This window comes from Leptonychotes weddellii, chromosome 3 (genome assembly GCF_054177405.1).
Source record: "Leptonychotes weddellii isolate Sample4059 chromosome 3, ASM5417740v2, whole genome shotgun sequence".
Classification (NCBI taxonomy): domain Eukaryota; kingdom Metazoa; phylum Chordata; class Mammalia; order Carnivora; family Phocidae; genus Leptonychotes; species Leptonychotes weddellii.
Window position 1 is genome coordinate 127,929,691 of NC_138371.1, and position 17,767 is coordinate 127,947,457.

At 38.1% G+C, this 17,767-nt stretch overlaps 1 protein-coding gene across 1 annotated transcript in view; it reads left to right on the forward strand.

Annotated features, from left to right (window-relative positions):
• The window catches only part of VWA8 (von Willebrand factor A domain containing 8), a 305,881-nt gene that overhangs the window by 172,771 nt on the left and 115,343 nt on the right, over positions 1-17,767 (forward strand). The window contains exons 23-25 of the mRNA XM_081815509.1: positions 1,483-1,602; positions 3,021-3,226; positions 4,600-4,751. Of these exons, the coding sequence (XP_081671635.1) occupies positions 1,483-1,602; positions 3,021-3,226; positions 4,600-4,751 (478 nt within the window). The remainder of the gene's footprint in view (positions 1-1,482; positions 1,603-3,020; positions 3,227-4,599; positions 4,752-17,767) is intronic.

Genomic DNA, 17,767 nt, shown 5'->3' on the forward strand with positions numbered 1-17,767 from the left:
AACACCATTTGTTGAAGAGACTGTCTTTTTTCCATTGGACATTCTTTCCTGCTTTGTCAAAGATGAGTTGACCATAGAGTTGAGGGTCCATTTCTGGGCTCTCTATTCTGTTCCATTGATCTATGTGTCTGTTTTTGTGCCCTGAGGCTCTTCTAAACATGGTTTCTTAAAGTATCACTTCTAGGGCTGTGTTTTCCATTTTCTTTCCTTTTTAAGTTTTCATTTTTTATTGTTATTTTAATTAACTAATTAAATTTTGCCTATGAGGCATACCCTTTTATTTACCACAACTAAAATTAACAGAGATCATACATTAAGACTATTTACTGTATTTAGCACATGAATATATGACATATTTGAAAGATTATATTAAAAAGGATAAGTGTAGGTTCTTACAGACTCATCTCAAATAAAATTTCAGGTGCTTCACAGCTATCTTTTTTAAAAGATGGACAGCCTAAGGCTGGAATTTAAATAAACCCAGATGACAAGTGTTCCTTCTTAAAAAAAAAAAGAAAGAAAGAAAAAAGAAAAACAGCAACAACAAAAAAACACACAATAAAGTTTTTGCCAACTGAATTATTGTCTAGACTAGCAGTTCTATCTGAAATGTACATCAGCCAGTAGAATGTAATATTCAGTTTCTTTACTACCTTAAACATTTGCACAAAGGAAGCTTCCATCAACTTGCAATTACTTATTTTAAGAACCAAGGTAGAATTCTTTAATTGGAAATAAATCGGCATTACACTAATGAGCTGACTAGGTGCTCAAAGGCCTTTATTCTATCTTAAGCTTCAGAGTAGGAAATCTAAAACAGGAATCACTCCTTGGCAGCATAACAGTAGGCAAAGTGATGCAGCTACTGATCTCATGAAATCTAAAGGATGTTTGGATTATCCTTTGAGTATCCTTTGGATTATCCTTCATTATGGACTCTTTATCTTTTTTTTTTTAAAGGAATAATAACATCTCAAGCCAAGTTTCAATACTGCAAGACAATATTTGGACAAGTTTGCGTTTTAGATGTACATTGAATTTACATAAAAATACAAGTCCCTGTAAAATTCAGTATATGCTTTATCAGTATTCTCTTCTTTTTTTTTTTTTAAGATTTTATTTATTTATTTGAGAGAGAGAGAGTGAGAGAGAGCATGAGAGGGGAGAGGATCAGAGAGAGAAGCAGACTCCCCGCTGAGCAAGGAGCCCAACGCGGGACTCGATCCTGGGACTCCAGGATCATGACCTGAGCTGAAGGCAGTCGCTTAACCAACTGAGCCACCCAGGCGCCTGAGTATTCTGTTCTTAAGCAAACTTTCTCAAGAAAGTTTTTTTTCCTGTAACCAAATTGTGACAACCAGATTTTTAGAGTTTTTCATGATTGAACAGCATGACTGCTTATATTATTTTAAAGGCTATAACTTGATATTCTTAAGAATTATTAAATATCAATAAAGACTAAATAGAAATTCTGTTTTTCAGATTCTGCTAATGTTAATGGAAGAGAAAACGTTATTGTGATTCATCCTGATTTTAGAATGATTGTCTTGGCCAACAGACCTGGATTTCCTTTCTTAGGCAATGATTTCTTCGGTACTTTAGGTAAAAACAATAATGAAGAGAATAACAAAAATAATAGCAATAACAATAATAATATTGTCTTAGTAGCAATGCTGAAGTGGCTATCACTGCATGCTACTGTGTACTGTGTCATCATCACAACCACCTCGTGAGAGTATTTGTTATCCCCACTTTCGAGAAGGAGAATATCGGATATTCAGAGGGATCCTTTTTTTCTGGAGTCACTTAGGTACGAGTATTAGAGCTTGACTTCATGTCGAAGTCTCTCTGATTCCAGAGCCTATTTTCTCAAACAATTATACTATACTTTGTTGTTTAGGGCCTCTTAGAATAAAATACAAAATAAGGAATGGTTTGTAGTGTTTGGTTTTTGTCACATCCCCGTAACTATGAGGGTTTCGACCAGCTCTGAGGAGATTGATTCTCATGGATCAGAGAGGCCCTGAGACAAGCTTCATCATCAGGAGCCTTTTAGAAGGACTTCTCTATAGCAAGAAGGTAATTCTGGATACCATTAATTCTCATACTCAATATGGAGCAGGCTCAGTCTCCTAGTGGGATTCTTGATCTAGCAATTCCATATCAGCGAATTTATTCAAGAGAATTACCCGTGCAATGATTTAAGTACAAAGATAGGCAATATAGCATTGTTTACAGTAGCCAAACAATGGAAACAACCCAAATGTCCATCCGAACGGGACTAGATAAAGAAATTCTATTATATCCAGACAATAGAATACTATCTAGCAGTTAAGAAAAATGGGGTAAGTTTACCTATGCTGAATTAAAAAAACCAAAAACAATCCTCAAGATATATTTAGTGAAACAAGTAGCCATAATAGTTGAATAAATACACTGAACTGTTAATCCTGGGTGCCAATGGGGGAGGGAGTGGAATTGGCAGAGACACGGGCAGACTTCTCTTTTTTGGCTTTTTTATTTGAGTATCTCCCAGTGGGATTGTATTCAAATATTTCATAATTTTTTTAAAAACATTTTATTTATTTATTTGACAGAGAGAGACACAGTGAGAGAGGGAACACAAGCAGGGGGAGTGGGAGAGGGAGAAGCAGGCTTCCCGTGGAGCAGGGAGCCAGATGCAGGGCTCGATCCCAGGACTCTGGGATCATGACCTGAGCCGAAGGCAGACGCTTAACGACTGAGCCACCCAGGTGCCCCTATTTCATAATTTTTTAACAGAAATAAATCTGTGAAGAATAAACCACACATCACTCAGTTTCCTTTTCTTTTGCTTCAGTCATTTGCTTTCTTCTCTATACGATCCTATTGTTGGGCAGGCTTTTTGTGCAGTTTCACACATCTAAAAGTAGAAGTGCTTTGGTGAACAACCAATGACTCTTTAAATGGTCATTCTGTATTTCCTATGGCATTATAATGGATTACTTGCATGCTGAATGTGAATCTCTTTTCTCCTATAGGTGATATTTTTAGCTGCCATGCAGTTGATAATCCCAAACCCCATTCAGAGCTCGAAATGCTCAGGCAATATGGACCAAATGTGCCTGAACCCATCCTTCAGAAGCTTGTGGCTGTCTTTGGAGAGCTGAGGAGTTTAGCTGACCAGGGGATTATTAACTATCCTTATTCTACCAGAGAAGTTGTCAACATAGTGAAACATTTACAGGTATGGCATATGCCTGTGCATAAAGGTTTGAAAGAAACCATCAATCTTGGTTTTTTTTAGACTGCTTAATGTATACCAAGTCTTTCAGTTTCTAAGATATAATACTGATTCAGATGATATAATATGAAGTGTTTGTAATCTAAATTTTAAATCTGGAAGACTGACGAGCAGTTTACATTTAGTGTTTGAATTGACTTAGGCAAGGTTCTATGCCATGGCCATTACCAAGGAGCTAGGAAATTCAGTGGGGGTTTTTGGGGGGTGAGGGAAGACTAGAGAGTGAGACAGCAGGGAAACTTTACCACTCTCCGACTTCATACCACAAGCATGTGGTATCTGAGTGAGAAATATTTCCTTTTTTTTTGACAGACACAGCGAGAGCAGGAACACAAGCAGGGGGAGTGGGAGAGGGAGAAGAAGGCTTTCCGCTGAGCAGGGAGCATGATGTGGGGCTCCATCCCAGGATGCTGGGGTCATGACCTGAGCTGAAGGCAGACGCTTAATGACTGAGCCACCCAGGCACCCCAGAATATTTCCATTTTGAAAACAAAAGACGTGGAGATAGAAAACTCAGTAGGAACTAACAGTATTTATGATATGCCTATAAAGACTGCAAGAAAGTTCTATAAGATAGAATAAATGGACAGGAAAATGCAGTTCTTTGTAGCCAAGTTCTACTTTTATAATAAATAATGGTTTCTGAGCAAAAAGTCACAACCTAATGACTCTTGACCTCTGATCTGTCCCCAACTCTCTAAGGAAAATCTAAGGAAGCTTTTCTAAGGAAAAACTTCATTCTGTATATTAAACCATGAGAAGCTCAGCTCAGATCCCAGAGCCTAAAGAAAATCAGGACAGAGCCAATAGAGGACCCAGAGTACCCAGCCAGTGTAAATCTCACTGTTAGTAGTATTTTTTTTTCCCTCTTCTATTCCCTGTTTGTCTGTTCACTGTACTTTCTATGTTCTTCTTCTCTTCTTTTCTTGCTCCTTTATCTTTCCTTTCATTTATTCATAGACCTGTGACTTCTCTACTTCTGTATAGATATTCAGCCCTGCTCTGTATAAATAGTATTTTTTTTATTTAGTCAATCTACTACTCATTTTAAAGGCAGTGGAAGTCACTGAACAGGATCTGATCACTGATTTAGCATTTGAGAGAAGGAACTATTTCCCCTCAAATTCTAATATTTATTTGAAAAGGAAAATATTAAGTTATCAGAGCAAACATTAAAAGGAAAATGTATATATTCCTCCTATCTTGTTACCTGCCAAGGCTTGTAAATATCTGCTACAGTTGATTCGATCATTATTGTTCTATCAGTTTTATAAATAATCACATGTGTCATGAGGGAATTTTTTTTTTTAATACAGAAATTTCCCACTGAAGGTCTCTCCAGTGTGGTTAGGAATGTGTTTGACTTCGATTCCTACAACAACGACATGAGGGAGATTTTGATTAACACTTTGCACAAGTATGGGATACCTATCGGAACAAAACCAACCAGTGTACAGCTGGCGAAGGAGTAAGGCAAACTCATTATTGATCAAATACGCTTGGGGGTTACCGTTCTGATTCTTACATGGTGATAATTCTGAACTACTATTACATGCTGCTAAACTGACGGGTGGAAATTCCATGAGTAAGCTTTTCACATGTGTGTGGCTGTTTGCTGGCTGGATTTCAGTCAAAATGCATTCTTTATAGGCCTATAAATTGAGAATTTTAATTATTTTGAGTGTCCCGTGAGTAGATGTAATGTAATCAAATAGAGGGAAATATTTGTTTCTTTAACAGTCTCTGTCCTTCTGTTGAATTACTATGACTCTCATTATTTCCTAATCTAGTGCAAAATCATGATACAAACATGAAAACTACATAAAGGGATAATATGTATTTCATTAAGGTGATCTTATTTATGTCACCATATGTTTTTCTGTTATGATCATTTTCTAAATTTATAATCATATTAACTTAGAATGTTGGTTAGTTCTTTCAGCTCAACAGATGAGAGAGGTAGTGAAAACAAGTGGGTTTGTTTCACAGAGGCCAATTGCCTGCTTTTTATTTTGTAATTATAGGCTACGTACTTAACCTTAGGAAAGAATCTTGCAAATACGTTGTTTACCAGAAAGATAGCTGATATAGTTTGTAATTAAGTCAGTGCAAATTCACTAGAAAACAGTTTTAGATGTGTGTCAGTCAACTGATAATGCATCTAATGCTATCTTTTCTATAAAAAATAGTCATTACCATGATTCTCAAGGGACAATAATTACTTTTAAATTATTATTTAAATTTAGTGTCATATAGGAGGCAGTCTACCTTCCTTGGAAAAAAGTTGTTAAGTATAAATTAATGATTAGTCCAGCTAGGCACACACACACATACATATATACACATATATATCCTAAGTGGATATATCATCCAATTTATTTATTCTTTGAAGTTATTATAAAAACTCATCAGAATATATACAAATAAAAATAAATTCTTAAAGCTTTAACAGTTTCTTCAAGGATTCTTAAAGAGAAACAAATATTTCCCTTTTGTGGTAAAAGCACAAGACAGAGTTATGTTTGAAATCATCAGTGAATTGGTTTATATTATTAATGAATGAGTAAATTTTTTTGAAAACAGTCATTTGGTGTCAGTTGTTAATACCTGCAATTTTCTCTAGAATACTGTTTTACTGATTGATTAGCAGTGTTTGTAGGCATTTTGAAACTAGTTTCCTAATTTAATAGCATACCTTCTATATTAGAGAGTTCAAGAAATTATCTTTAATATACAAACTTCTATAAGTGCTCATGTTTTTTACTTCTTTTTTTATGAACTATATCTTTATTTTCAATTGGAAATAAGATGGTTTTTATTTATTTTTTTATTATTATTTTTATTTAATTTTATTATCATTAACAAATTTCTATAGAGTCTTGACTTCATGGAAACCAGACTTACGATTTAAAAATGACTTTTTTTGGATGCTTGAACAACTTGAAATAAAAATTAAAATACATATCAGTTGGTAAGATAAATCAAAAGAAAATGGTTGGCATTTTAAGTTTCTAAGGAAGATAGATAAAATGGTTTAACTTATTCATTCCAGTCTTCAGTTCTAAACTGAAAAATTCTTGCCGTGGCAAGTTAATTCTAGTACTTGTGAGTGGAAACATTGAGCCGAGAAACAAGATGGTCACACTCATGCCTAAGATGGGGATGGAAACAACTAGTTGTCCACCCACTGCATACAGCTAAAAATAGACTCATAGAGCAGTGAATTTTCCCTTGGATTGGAGATAATAGTAGACTACAGTTCGCACATTCACAGCATTTTTTCCACGCCAGTAAATTGCAATGACTAGGGCAGCTCAAGAGTAGTGATATCATTTTCTTGCCCTCTAAGTGAAATCCACAGGTTCCATATGTCTATTTCTGTTGAACAATCAGTCCTGTACTTTGGATAGGATTGCACGGTAAGTGACAAAGTAATGGCCTGGGAATTCAGCAATTAGTCACATATTCAACCTGTGTGTCTGGTCAGTGATGGAGAAACACATCTTAGCCTGTTGGTAAAATGAGGGCATTTTAGATAGCATAATTATATTAGACAGCATCTAATTAGTACATGTTTAACAATGGAAGGGGTGCATTTAATAATAACTGTAAAAAGAGGTGTAAAATAAGACTGTCTTAGTGAGGCCAGAATATAGGGTCATTTTCATAAAGTTAATAAGGTTAACTTTATTGATAAGATTGCTTCCTATTCTAACATCCTTTGCATTTTAATGTAATCTTAATTTTCTCGCCTTGCAAAAACAAAAACAAATAAGAAAAGAGTGATACTAATGTTTTCTTTTTTCTCCCTAGAGTAGCACACTGTTAATAGTAATCACATAGACCTCTGAAGTTTTAAAGTTGTCCCCATGTGGCCTTATAATTTGCTTTGACTTTTCTAGACCTTTTGCTGAACCAGTTCTTCCAGGCTGGCTCCTGCCCACCTCTGCATATACTATGTCAGTGAAGAAGGTCTTCACTGGGCTTCTGTTCCTAAAAAAGAAAGACAAAATGTTTTAATTATTGATAATATCATTTTGCCCTAAATGAAAAATCCTTGCTACAGCCTCTTAATCTTGTTCTCTAATCCAACCATAGTGTTTCTTGGATGCGAGCAAAATTACACTGACTCCAGAATAAGGTGTTCACATTCACGCTCAAGATGGGGATGGAAAAGTAATTGGCCACCCAATGTATATAACTAAGAAGGGCTGTAAGGCAGACCTTGTAGAAGAAGGCAGTTTTCACGTGGACACGGATGAAGCTAGAGCGCTGTTGGTACTGTCTTCTGTAGCACCCTCTTCCTCAGCTGCAATCAGAACATATTTTGGCTGTCTGGCGATGTCCCATTCCTGCTCTTTGGTGAATTCCCAGAAGAGATGCTGGCACTTCCCCTTTTGTTCTCCTAAAGAGTGCAGGATGGTACCTATTTCATAGGTCTGTGTGTGTTTTTTGGTTTTTTTTTCAAGATTTTATTTATTTATTTGACAGAGACAGCGAGAGAGGTTTGGAACGCAAGCCGGGGGAGAGGGAGAGGGAGAAGCAGGCTCCCCACCAAGCAGGGAGCCCGATGCGGGGCTCGATCCCAGGACCCCGGGATCATGACCTGAGCCGAAGGCAGACGCCCAACGACTGAGCCACCCAGGCGCCCGGTCTGTGTGCGTTTTTAAAAGGCCCAGTGTCCTATTATAAAGTGAATATGACTGATCTTCTTTACTAAACTTTTGCTAAACCGGATACTTTTAGGCTGAGTCTTATTGGATGGTTATTTTACCATGCCTGTCATGTGTAACACAGCTCTTATTCCTGATCTATAATATATTCCCAATTCTTAGTACTGAGATCAGAATTGGCCACCTAGACCCCCACGTTACATTGGCCTTTTCCCACTAGTACTTCCTGAGGTTTTTTGTTCGTTTGTTTGTTTTTTTATTGTTCCCTTTTCAGTTTCTAATATATGAGATAGGATAGACCAAAGAGATGGCAGACATAGCCAAATAAGGAGGCACACTGGGAGAAATTTAGGCAGAGATCAAAGGATTTGGGTTAAAATCTGAGCTCTTAAAAAAATAATCTGAGGGGCGCCCGGGTGGCTCAGTTGGTTGAGCGTCTGCCTTCGGCTCATGTCATGATCCCAGGGTCGTGGGATCGAGCCCCGCATCGGGCTCCCTGCCCAGCGGGGAGCCTGCTTCTCCCTCTGCCTCTGCCTGCAGCTCTCTCTGCTTGTGCTCTCTCTCTGACAAATAAATAAATAGAACATTTAAAAAAATAATAATAATCTGAGCTACAGAGTTTCAGATGTCATTGTTGGAGGGGAAAATGAGTGCACACATACAATTAGGTCTAAAGATCCAACCAGAAGCGTATCAGTGATCTACTATGGTAGAGATAGATAATAAATTTCAAAGCAAAGTTTTCTTGTTTTTCCTTAAAATGAGCTTTTATTTTTTGAAGTTTCTTTTATTTAGGAATAAAGATACTATTAGCACATTGGTTCTTCTAAATTTAAAAGTGTGTTTCAGAGTAATTTATGATCTCTAACATGCTGGGGGGAAGCATTTATTTTAAAGGAAAAAAAATCTTGTTTTTTGGAACATAATTTTAAGTGACTTATACAATATTTTATCTTAAATTTATATGCCACTCTCAACTTCACGTTTCTTAAGATGAGAGAATTATCATTTCATAGATTTACAGTGGAATATGAATACTCTATCTCTAAACATATTAATTAATAACAATAATGATGATGGTAATGTAAACAACTTACAGATAACTATGTGCCCAGCATATTTCCAGGCACTCTCTTACATGAATTTAGATAATCCTCATAACAAACCTATCATATATAATGTTATATATATATATATATCTGTATATATATATACACACACACGCATACAATATTATTATTATTGCATTTTGTAGATGAGGAATTTGAGACAGAAGTTATGTCAATTGCTTAAGGTTAGAAGGCTAATGGGGGCAAATACTATACATATACATAATTTTAATTCCAATTCTAAAGACAAATGAAGGCAGATTGATATGCAAATTACAATTCAGAGTTACTCTTTGGGTACTGAAAATTACTGAAATTGGTTTAAAAGGGCCCTGAGATGTTAGGTAAGCAACTTAGAAACATTGCTGACTGTGATGTCATACGTGTGTAACTCTTCACAGAGTTATGATAGATGCAGATTTGGGGGGGGTAGCCCCCAGTGATCTTTCACAATGAAAAGTAAGTCAAAAAGTGGATCAACATAGACTTTTGGCACAACAAAGATCATTTGAGAAACCTCTTCATTCCCAGTTAAGTTTTCCCTTTTTTTTTTTTTTTGCATGATCATGAAGTAAAACACAAGGTAAAACTTTATTTGGCTGCTATATATACAAAACTTACTGGCCATTATTCCTTCCTGATTTGGAACACAAAACTAATTTATAGAATCTTCTTAAAGGTTATGGTCATTTTTACAAAACCAGAGAGGGAGGGGCACCTGGGTGGCTCAGATGGTTACGCGTCTGCCTTCGGCTCGGGTCATGATCCCAGGGTCCTGGGATCGAGTCCCACATCGGGCTCCCTGCTCCTTGGGAGCCTGCTTCTCCCTCTCCCTCTGCCTCTCTCCCTGCTCATGCTCTCTCTCTCTCTCTGTATCTCTGTGTCTCAAATGAATAAATAAAATCTTTAAAAAAAAACGAAACCAGAGAGGGAGACAAATCATAAGAGACTCTTAATCTCAGGAAACAAACTGAGGGTCACTGGAGTGGAGGGGGGTGGGAGGGATGGTGGGGCTGGGTGGTGGACACTGGGGGGGTTGTGTGCTGTAGTGAACGCTGTGAATTGTGTAAGACTGATGAATCACAGACCTGTACCCCTCTGAAACAAATAATACATTATATGTTAATTTAAAAAATAATAAATAAATAAAATGAGGGGGGAAAAGGTTATGATCATTTTTAAATAAATCAAACATTCAGAGAAATTATCTCTACCCTCTGAAGTTATCATTATGTGTTTTTCTCTCCGTCTTCCCTAAGAGACATACATGTCTATAAAATATTTAAATGACATCTTTCTTACTCTAAATTCTTTGTCCTCAACTCTGTTGATTTCTTTTTTAATGCTGCTTACTTTATTCTTTTATTTAATTAACATATATTATATGTTTCAGGGGTACAGGTCTGTGATTCATCAGTCTTACACAATTCACAGCACTCACCATAGTACATACCCTCCCCAGTGTCCATCACCCAGCCACCCCATCCCTCCCACCCCCCTCCACTCCAGCAACCCTCAGTTTGTTTCCTGAGATTAAGAGTCTCTTATGGTTTGTCTCCCTCTCTGGTTTCATCTTGTTTCATTTTTTCCTCTCTTCCCCTATGATCCTCTGCCTTGTTTCTCAAATTCCACATTTTATTCTTAAGCTAGTTTCTTTTCTTGTGTTGGTTTGTTTGTTTTGTGGCATTTTGTTTTTTGTTTGTTGTTGTTGTTTTGAGAGAAAGAGCACCAGTATAGGGGTTGCAGAGGTAGAGAGAAAGATGCTTAAGCAGGCTCCACGCCCAGAGCAGAGCCCTATGCGGGGCTGGATCTCACAATCCTGAGATCATGACCTGAGCCAAAATCAAGAGTTGGATACTTAACCAACTGAGCCACCCAGGTGCTCCTTAAGCTAGTTTCTTTTTTTCCAAAGCATTGATTGCCTATTTGTCACTGGCAAACTACCTATTATCTACCAACTATTTATTTGTATTAGCCAAGGGGAATAAAAATTTGAGGAAATTAAAAAGGTTTTATATGTATTTCCTTATGATGCATATTTACTAAATGAAGAATGATGTCCCATTTATTTTTAAAGTAAATTAGCAAAAAGAAAATTAAAACACTTATGATCTCACTATTTGGAGATAACCATTGTTAATTCCTATGGATCTTTTCCTGTGATTCTATGTGTTATTTCATGCACTGAGAATTTTTTCTTTCCAGTTTTTTTCCGAGTTTTTTTCTTAAAAAAGGAGACATTTCTCTGAAAGGGGGTTCTTTTTAAAAGAATTTCTTCCCAAGTTTATTGAAAAGAAATACAGTTGACCCTTGAACAATATGGGGATTAGTGGCACCAACCCCTCATGCAATCAGAAATCCTCATATAATTTTTGACTCCCCCAGAACTTAACCACTAATAGCCTACTGTTGACCAGTAACATAAACAGTTGATTAACACGTATTTTGTATATGTATTATTGCTGTATTCTTACAGTAAAGGAAGCCAGAGAAAGAAAATGTTATTACAGCACTGTACTTACTGTACTTATTTAAAAAAAAATCTGCATGTAAGTTGGACATTTCAAACCCGTGTTCTTCAAGGGGCAACTGCATATCTGTAATGAACTAGATTTGAGCATATATAACACTCCTTCCCCAACCCCTCTTTTTCTGCATTCTTTCTCCATTCTTTTTGTTCCTTGAGATTTGGGGCTAGCTTATTTATTCTAAGCTTAATGAACAGATTTATAATGCATATAAAGTGTTCTCATAGAGAATACAGACACTGATATCAATACTTTGTGTCTTTATACATTTGTTTAAATATGATTATCACTTTCAGACATATAAAAATGCTGTTGCCAGACAGACTGCCCATCTAAAAATGACTGTTATGTGTGACTGCATTTAAAAAGTGTCCCATGGGGCGCCTGGGTGGCTCAGTCGTTAAGTGTCTGCCTTCAGCTCAGGTCATGATCCCAGGGTCCTGGGATCAAGCCCCGCATCGGGCTCTCTGCTCAGCGGGAAGCCTGCTTCTCCCTCTCCCACTCCCCCTGCTTGTGTTCCCTCTCTCGCTGTGTCTTTCTCTGTCAAATAAATAAATAAAATCTTTAAAAAAATAAATAAATAAAAATAAAAAGTGTCCCATAGCTAATGAAGAAGCCCAATTGGAGTCTTGTAATTACTCTTCCAATGTCCTGTTGACATCTGTATTCTCTCTCTGCTTTCAAATGCTTTCTTAAATTTTTTTTTAATTTCATTTTTCAGGCAAAATAAGGTAACTTTGAATTAATAAGTTCTGGTCCATATTAGCCAATTTTTTTTTAACTTTTTTTTTTTTTTTAAGTAGGCTCCACACCCAGCATTGAACCCAGCACAGGGCTTGAACTCACAACCCTGAGATCAAGACCTGAGCTGAGATCAAGAGCCAGATGCTTAACCGACTGGCACCCCAGCCAATATTTTTATTAAACTTCTTAAATAGGTTCACATTTTAAGCAATTTAAAAGTACAGTGGTAGGGCGCCTGGGTGGCTCAGTCGTTAAGCGTCTGCCTTCGGCTCAGGTCATGATCCCGGGGCCCTGGGATCGAGCCCCATATCAGGCTCACTGCTCCACGGGAAACCTGCTTCTCCCTCTCCCACTCCCCCACTTGTGTTCCCTCTCTCGTTGTCTCTCTCTTTCTGTCAAATAAATAAATAAAATCTTTAAAAAATAAATAAATAAAAATACAGTCGTAGCTGTTGAGAGTAGTTGCCTTAGAGAGAGGCCCTGGAGTAGAGAAAGGAAGGTTCACTTTCTGTACTATTTTAATATCCTAACATGCATATTATTTTCTATATTGTATTTTTTAAACGTCCACCAACTATCTAGGCACTGGAATTATTCATTTTGTGTTCTTATTTAAATAAAATAAAAATGATGAAATAAAGGTCTATTCTGAGATTGCTAATTTGGGCATCTTTGCCTCTGGTGCACCGCACTGCAATGCCTACTCTAAGGGTGGAACGTTGGCTCAGGAGAAATCACATTAACCAGGCAGTTCTATTGCATTTCAACACAATATAGGTAAATTTATGCATTGGTAGACATCAGCCTAAACATATCAAGTGAGGGAAGAAAACACTTTTAAAGCAGCAGAAATAAAAATAGTTGTACATATTTGCAGACAGAACAGTTTCATCTATAATGAATGTCTTTGAAAGGGTATCTGTCTAGAATTGGTTTTCTATGCTAAAGACTTACCCTGTTTAATTGGAACATCAACAGCAGCTGCTTCTCTGATCAAAACCAACTTCAGGGTAGCAGAGGCATCAAAGAGAGCGTTCCAACCGGAGCCTCTCTTTGGAGTAATTTCATTAGGTTTTGTTTTTGAAAATAGGAATAGTTATCGGTTTACTGTTTATCTCATTAAATTAAGAATCTCTTCTTAAAGTTTTGTGCTTCTCCTTCCATTTTCCAAATTATTATATGCTATCATTTTCTTTTTATACTCTTGGTTTTTACAAATGAGTTCACGGTGCTGATCATGGAGTTCTAAGGTGTACAATTCCACTCTGCATGATGATTTACTTTCATTTCATAAAAGAGCTCTTAGTTTTCAAAAGTAATGAGATTTACATAATGACATCCCAGAACTGTTACGAGCAGAAGGGTGGTATTGGGTTTTATAGTTTCAAAGCCTTGCCCCATATTCTCTTGGTATATTATAAAGTAGCTTCACGGCCATTTCATTTGCTTTCAACTCCTTTGTGAAGGTGCAGAAAAAATTTTAAATATAACCAATCTACATAGAAATCATTAAGGTCTATGAATCTTCTTTCATACTCATCTTAAATTCTCCCAGAGTTATCCTTGGATTCCTTGAGCATTTGCAGGTGATACCTGTCACCTGCCTGCATAGAAATCCCCCATCTCCACCTATAACTCTTCCAAATACACCTGCAAAGTAGATTGCATCATTTATTGAGAGTCATGTAGTCAGGACGCAATGGGGGAAGAATGCTATAGTGGTTTACAACTTGCCATTGAGATGAGAAACAAGTAGGTAAAGATGTTGGCCGTTCTGATGTAGCCAAGCATTCATTTATTTAAGAAACACTATTGGGCACCTGGGTGGCTCAGTCGGTTAATCGTCTGCCTTTGGCTCGGGCCACGATCTCAGGGTCCTGGGATTGAGCCCCGCATCAGGCTCCCTGCTCAGCAGGAAGCCTGCTTCTTCCTCTCCCCCTGTCCTCCCCCTGCTTGTGCTCTCTCTCTTTCTGTCAAATAAATAAATAAAATCTTTAAAAAAGAAAAAGAAACACTATTGAGCATTTATGTGATAAATGATGCGGTTTAAAGTGGTGGGGTTCAGAGCCCATGACCAAGAAAGAATTCTTGAGACGTCTTTGGTGCAAAAGGTGGTTTTATTAAAGCACAGGGACAGGACCCGTGGGCAGGAAGAGCTGCACTGGGGTCATGAGGAGTGGCCTGTTATATACTTTCAAGTCGGGAGGGGCTTAGGGACAGCACAAGCCTCCAGCCTGTTTTGGAAGGTTTCCAGGATCCTGAGGGGGGTGGCTGCTGTTAGGAAAAGGTCATTGATTACTGTTTAGTAAACCCTCAGTCAGGAGACCCTTCAGATGTCTATCAGTGGGCCATATGTTTAGAGGATGGTTGCTAACATGTATCTTGGGGGATAGAGATAAAGGACGTTTCCAAAGAAATTTTTATATGTTAAAGAAGACCTAGAGGATCCTGGGGGGTCAGGCTAAGATTGCCTTTTGCCCTTAGCAAAGTGTCAACATCCAGGCAGCTGAGCTCCCAGAGGAAGGTCACTCTGCCTATTTCAAAGACTTGTCAATGGGCTGTAGGCAGTAAGGAAATTTAATTTTTTCTTTTGCCTTTGATTCTCATATCAATACACACTGTAGGGAGTCAGAAATATAAAGGTGATGAAGGCTTCATATCTGCCTTCAAGGAGGTCATAGTTAATTGGGGAAGCACTCAAGTAAAGAGTGACTTGTGTTCTGTTAGAGTCACACTAGAGAGAATCAGAGAGGTAGGATTGCTGCCTTCTGCCCTGGGGGAGAGGGAGGATTAACCAGGCTGAATGCTTCAGGGATTACTAGGCCTCCTTCTCCAGGCAAATAAAGAAGAAAACACTTGAAGGAGAGACAGTTTTAAGAGGCCACGGTGCATTTTGGAAACTGCTAGTAGTTTGGTGACTCAAAGGGTGGAGTGAGGGCATGCCTTGTGATGGGGCTAAAAGGGAGAGAAGAGTCAGAGGGAATCCTGGAATAATTTGACACCAAAAAGTAGCATGGTCAAATGCGTAATTTAGAAAGATTCCTTTGGGTTTTTTTCTTTTTTTAAAAAAAAAAACAAACCGAAAGGCAGTGAAGCTGACAGCAGGAAGACCTGTCTGGAAGCAGTCCATGCAGTCATCCGGGTCATGATCAGTGGGGGCCGGCCTGTGGCAGTGGAGAGGAAAGGAGGCCCAAGAGCAAGAGAGATTTCAGTGGCAGAATGGATGGATTCTGAGTACCAGAGAGTCAAGAATTCAAGTAAGATGTAAGCCTTACCCTTGATGAATTCATCTTATTGGGAAAATATGTAAACGACCAACCTTGCTATGCAATGTTATTTTCAAAGTGCTATATTCACAGTAGGGTTATCTCATCCCATGAGTCCTTCTTGTGGGAAATAACAGAGGTTTTCTGTGGGGGGTTGGAAGTGTGGGGAATTTCCAACTGGGAAAGATCCAATCCCTGTCATTCTTGATGTGGATAATTAGAAAATGGAAGAATTTAAGATTAGAAAATACTAAGATGTGGTTGGTAAAGCAGATGGCAGAAAAAGAGAAGTTTTTGCAGTAAAACTTGAAGAAAGAGGAGAGAAAGGAATCCCAGGCCCCAGAACCGTACTTCGGCACCTTCTTCGAGGAGGAAGAAAGCCAGAGATGTGCAGAGCAAGCCGACGATGTCTGCTGTGGCACAGAGTGACGCGAGGCATCGGCACTAAGACCACACAGAGTCATTCTGGATGTTGGAGCGCATATTTGAGAATGGTCAGCCAAGAATAGCAAGTTTCCCCAAATCTTTTTCCATCTCATGCGTCCAAATTACTCTTCATTTCTGTGACGTCAGCAGGACCTAAGTGGCAGAGGAACACAAGTCTAAGTTAGAAAGCGAAAGCCATCATGTCTAATGCAGAGCTAGGCAAAGACAGGAAACACACCTACATATACTCATTGTGTGCACATCATCTGCAGCAAAGCAAAATTAACTTGCCAGCGACATACGAGATTATAGGGCAGGGAGACTCAGAAGTTTCTAGCAAACGAGGGTAACTGAGAAATAGTAATATCCATTATTATTTAAAGTGTTTTAAGGGGCTTTTCTATTTTCTCTTTTTAAGTATGCTGACTTTTTATTTTAATAAATATAAATATTTGCAAGGGATTCACTTCTGACCTTGATCTCAAAAACTTTATTCTCTCAGACCTTGAATTTGAAAATTACAAATTCTACAGAACTGTATCCTAAGAGTTTCTAGGAGTTCCAAATGTGCAAATTTCCATGGAAACCCAGAAGAGCAAGAGATTCATTCTGCTCAGAAAGAAATATGGGCAGGAGATGCAAGGGGAAGTGACATTTGAATTGGGCCTTAAGACTGAGAAGGATTTCACCGAAGAAGCAATAGCAGAGAGGAATTCTGGGAAGAGGTAATAGCCTCATGGAAGCATGAAAATGCATAGCTTGTTCAGGAAGAGCAAGTAGCAGTTCAAGATGGCTAAGGCCTAAATTGGCTGGAGAGTAAGAGGAAGTCATAAGAGCCAAAAGTGGACATATTTGTCAGGGTTATTCTATGAAAGGCTCTAGTAAACTCAGTTGGACAGTCCAACCTAATTTTTACGAGAGGTTAGATCTAAAACATTAGGAGTGAGTGAGGACTGCTAAAATCAAAGTTGTTCTTTTTCTTCTCCAAGATGGTAGTAATTGATGAGGTTTTGAGAGTTGATGGAACTACCCTGAGGGGTTCCACTATTCCTGTGAAAATTAGTAGTTCTTGTGGTAAGGAGATGTTTTAGGAATTGTTGCTAATAAGTACGTCAACAACTTCCAATTGCATAATGCCCCTAGAAAGATCCAAATCTTTTTCTGTGTTTCTTTCAGACTCCAGAAATAGTATTGGCAAATGTTCAGAGAAGGCAGAAATTTGCCAGAACATACTCTAAAACCCCAGATCACCTCTTTATGGAAACAATCTTAGACAAATCTCTTGCATGTCATTCAGACTCTGTTACTCAGCTTTGGTGTCCATATGCATCATGTTATGAATTGTGGGCATGCTTAGGAAAAAACTCTTTTTTTGCTTTCTGTATAATTTTATCTGAGTTATAATTTTGGTATTTACCTTTTAGTTAAAACTTTTTTTTTTAAGATTTTATTTATTTATTTGACAGAGAGAGACACAGCGAGAGAGGGAACACAAGCCGGGGGAGTGGGAGAGGGAGAAGCAGGCTTCCCGCTGAGCAGGGAGCCCGATGCGGGGCTCGATGCTAGGACCCTGGGATCATGACCTGAGCTGAAGGCAGACACTTAACAACTGAGCCACCCAGGCGCCCCTGGAAGTAAAAGTTTTCACGAAAAGTGGGGCGCCTGGGTGGCTCAGTTGTTAAGTGTCTGCCTTCAGCTCAGGTCATGATCCCAGGGTCCTAGCATCGAGCCCCGCATC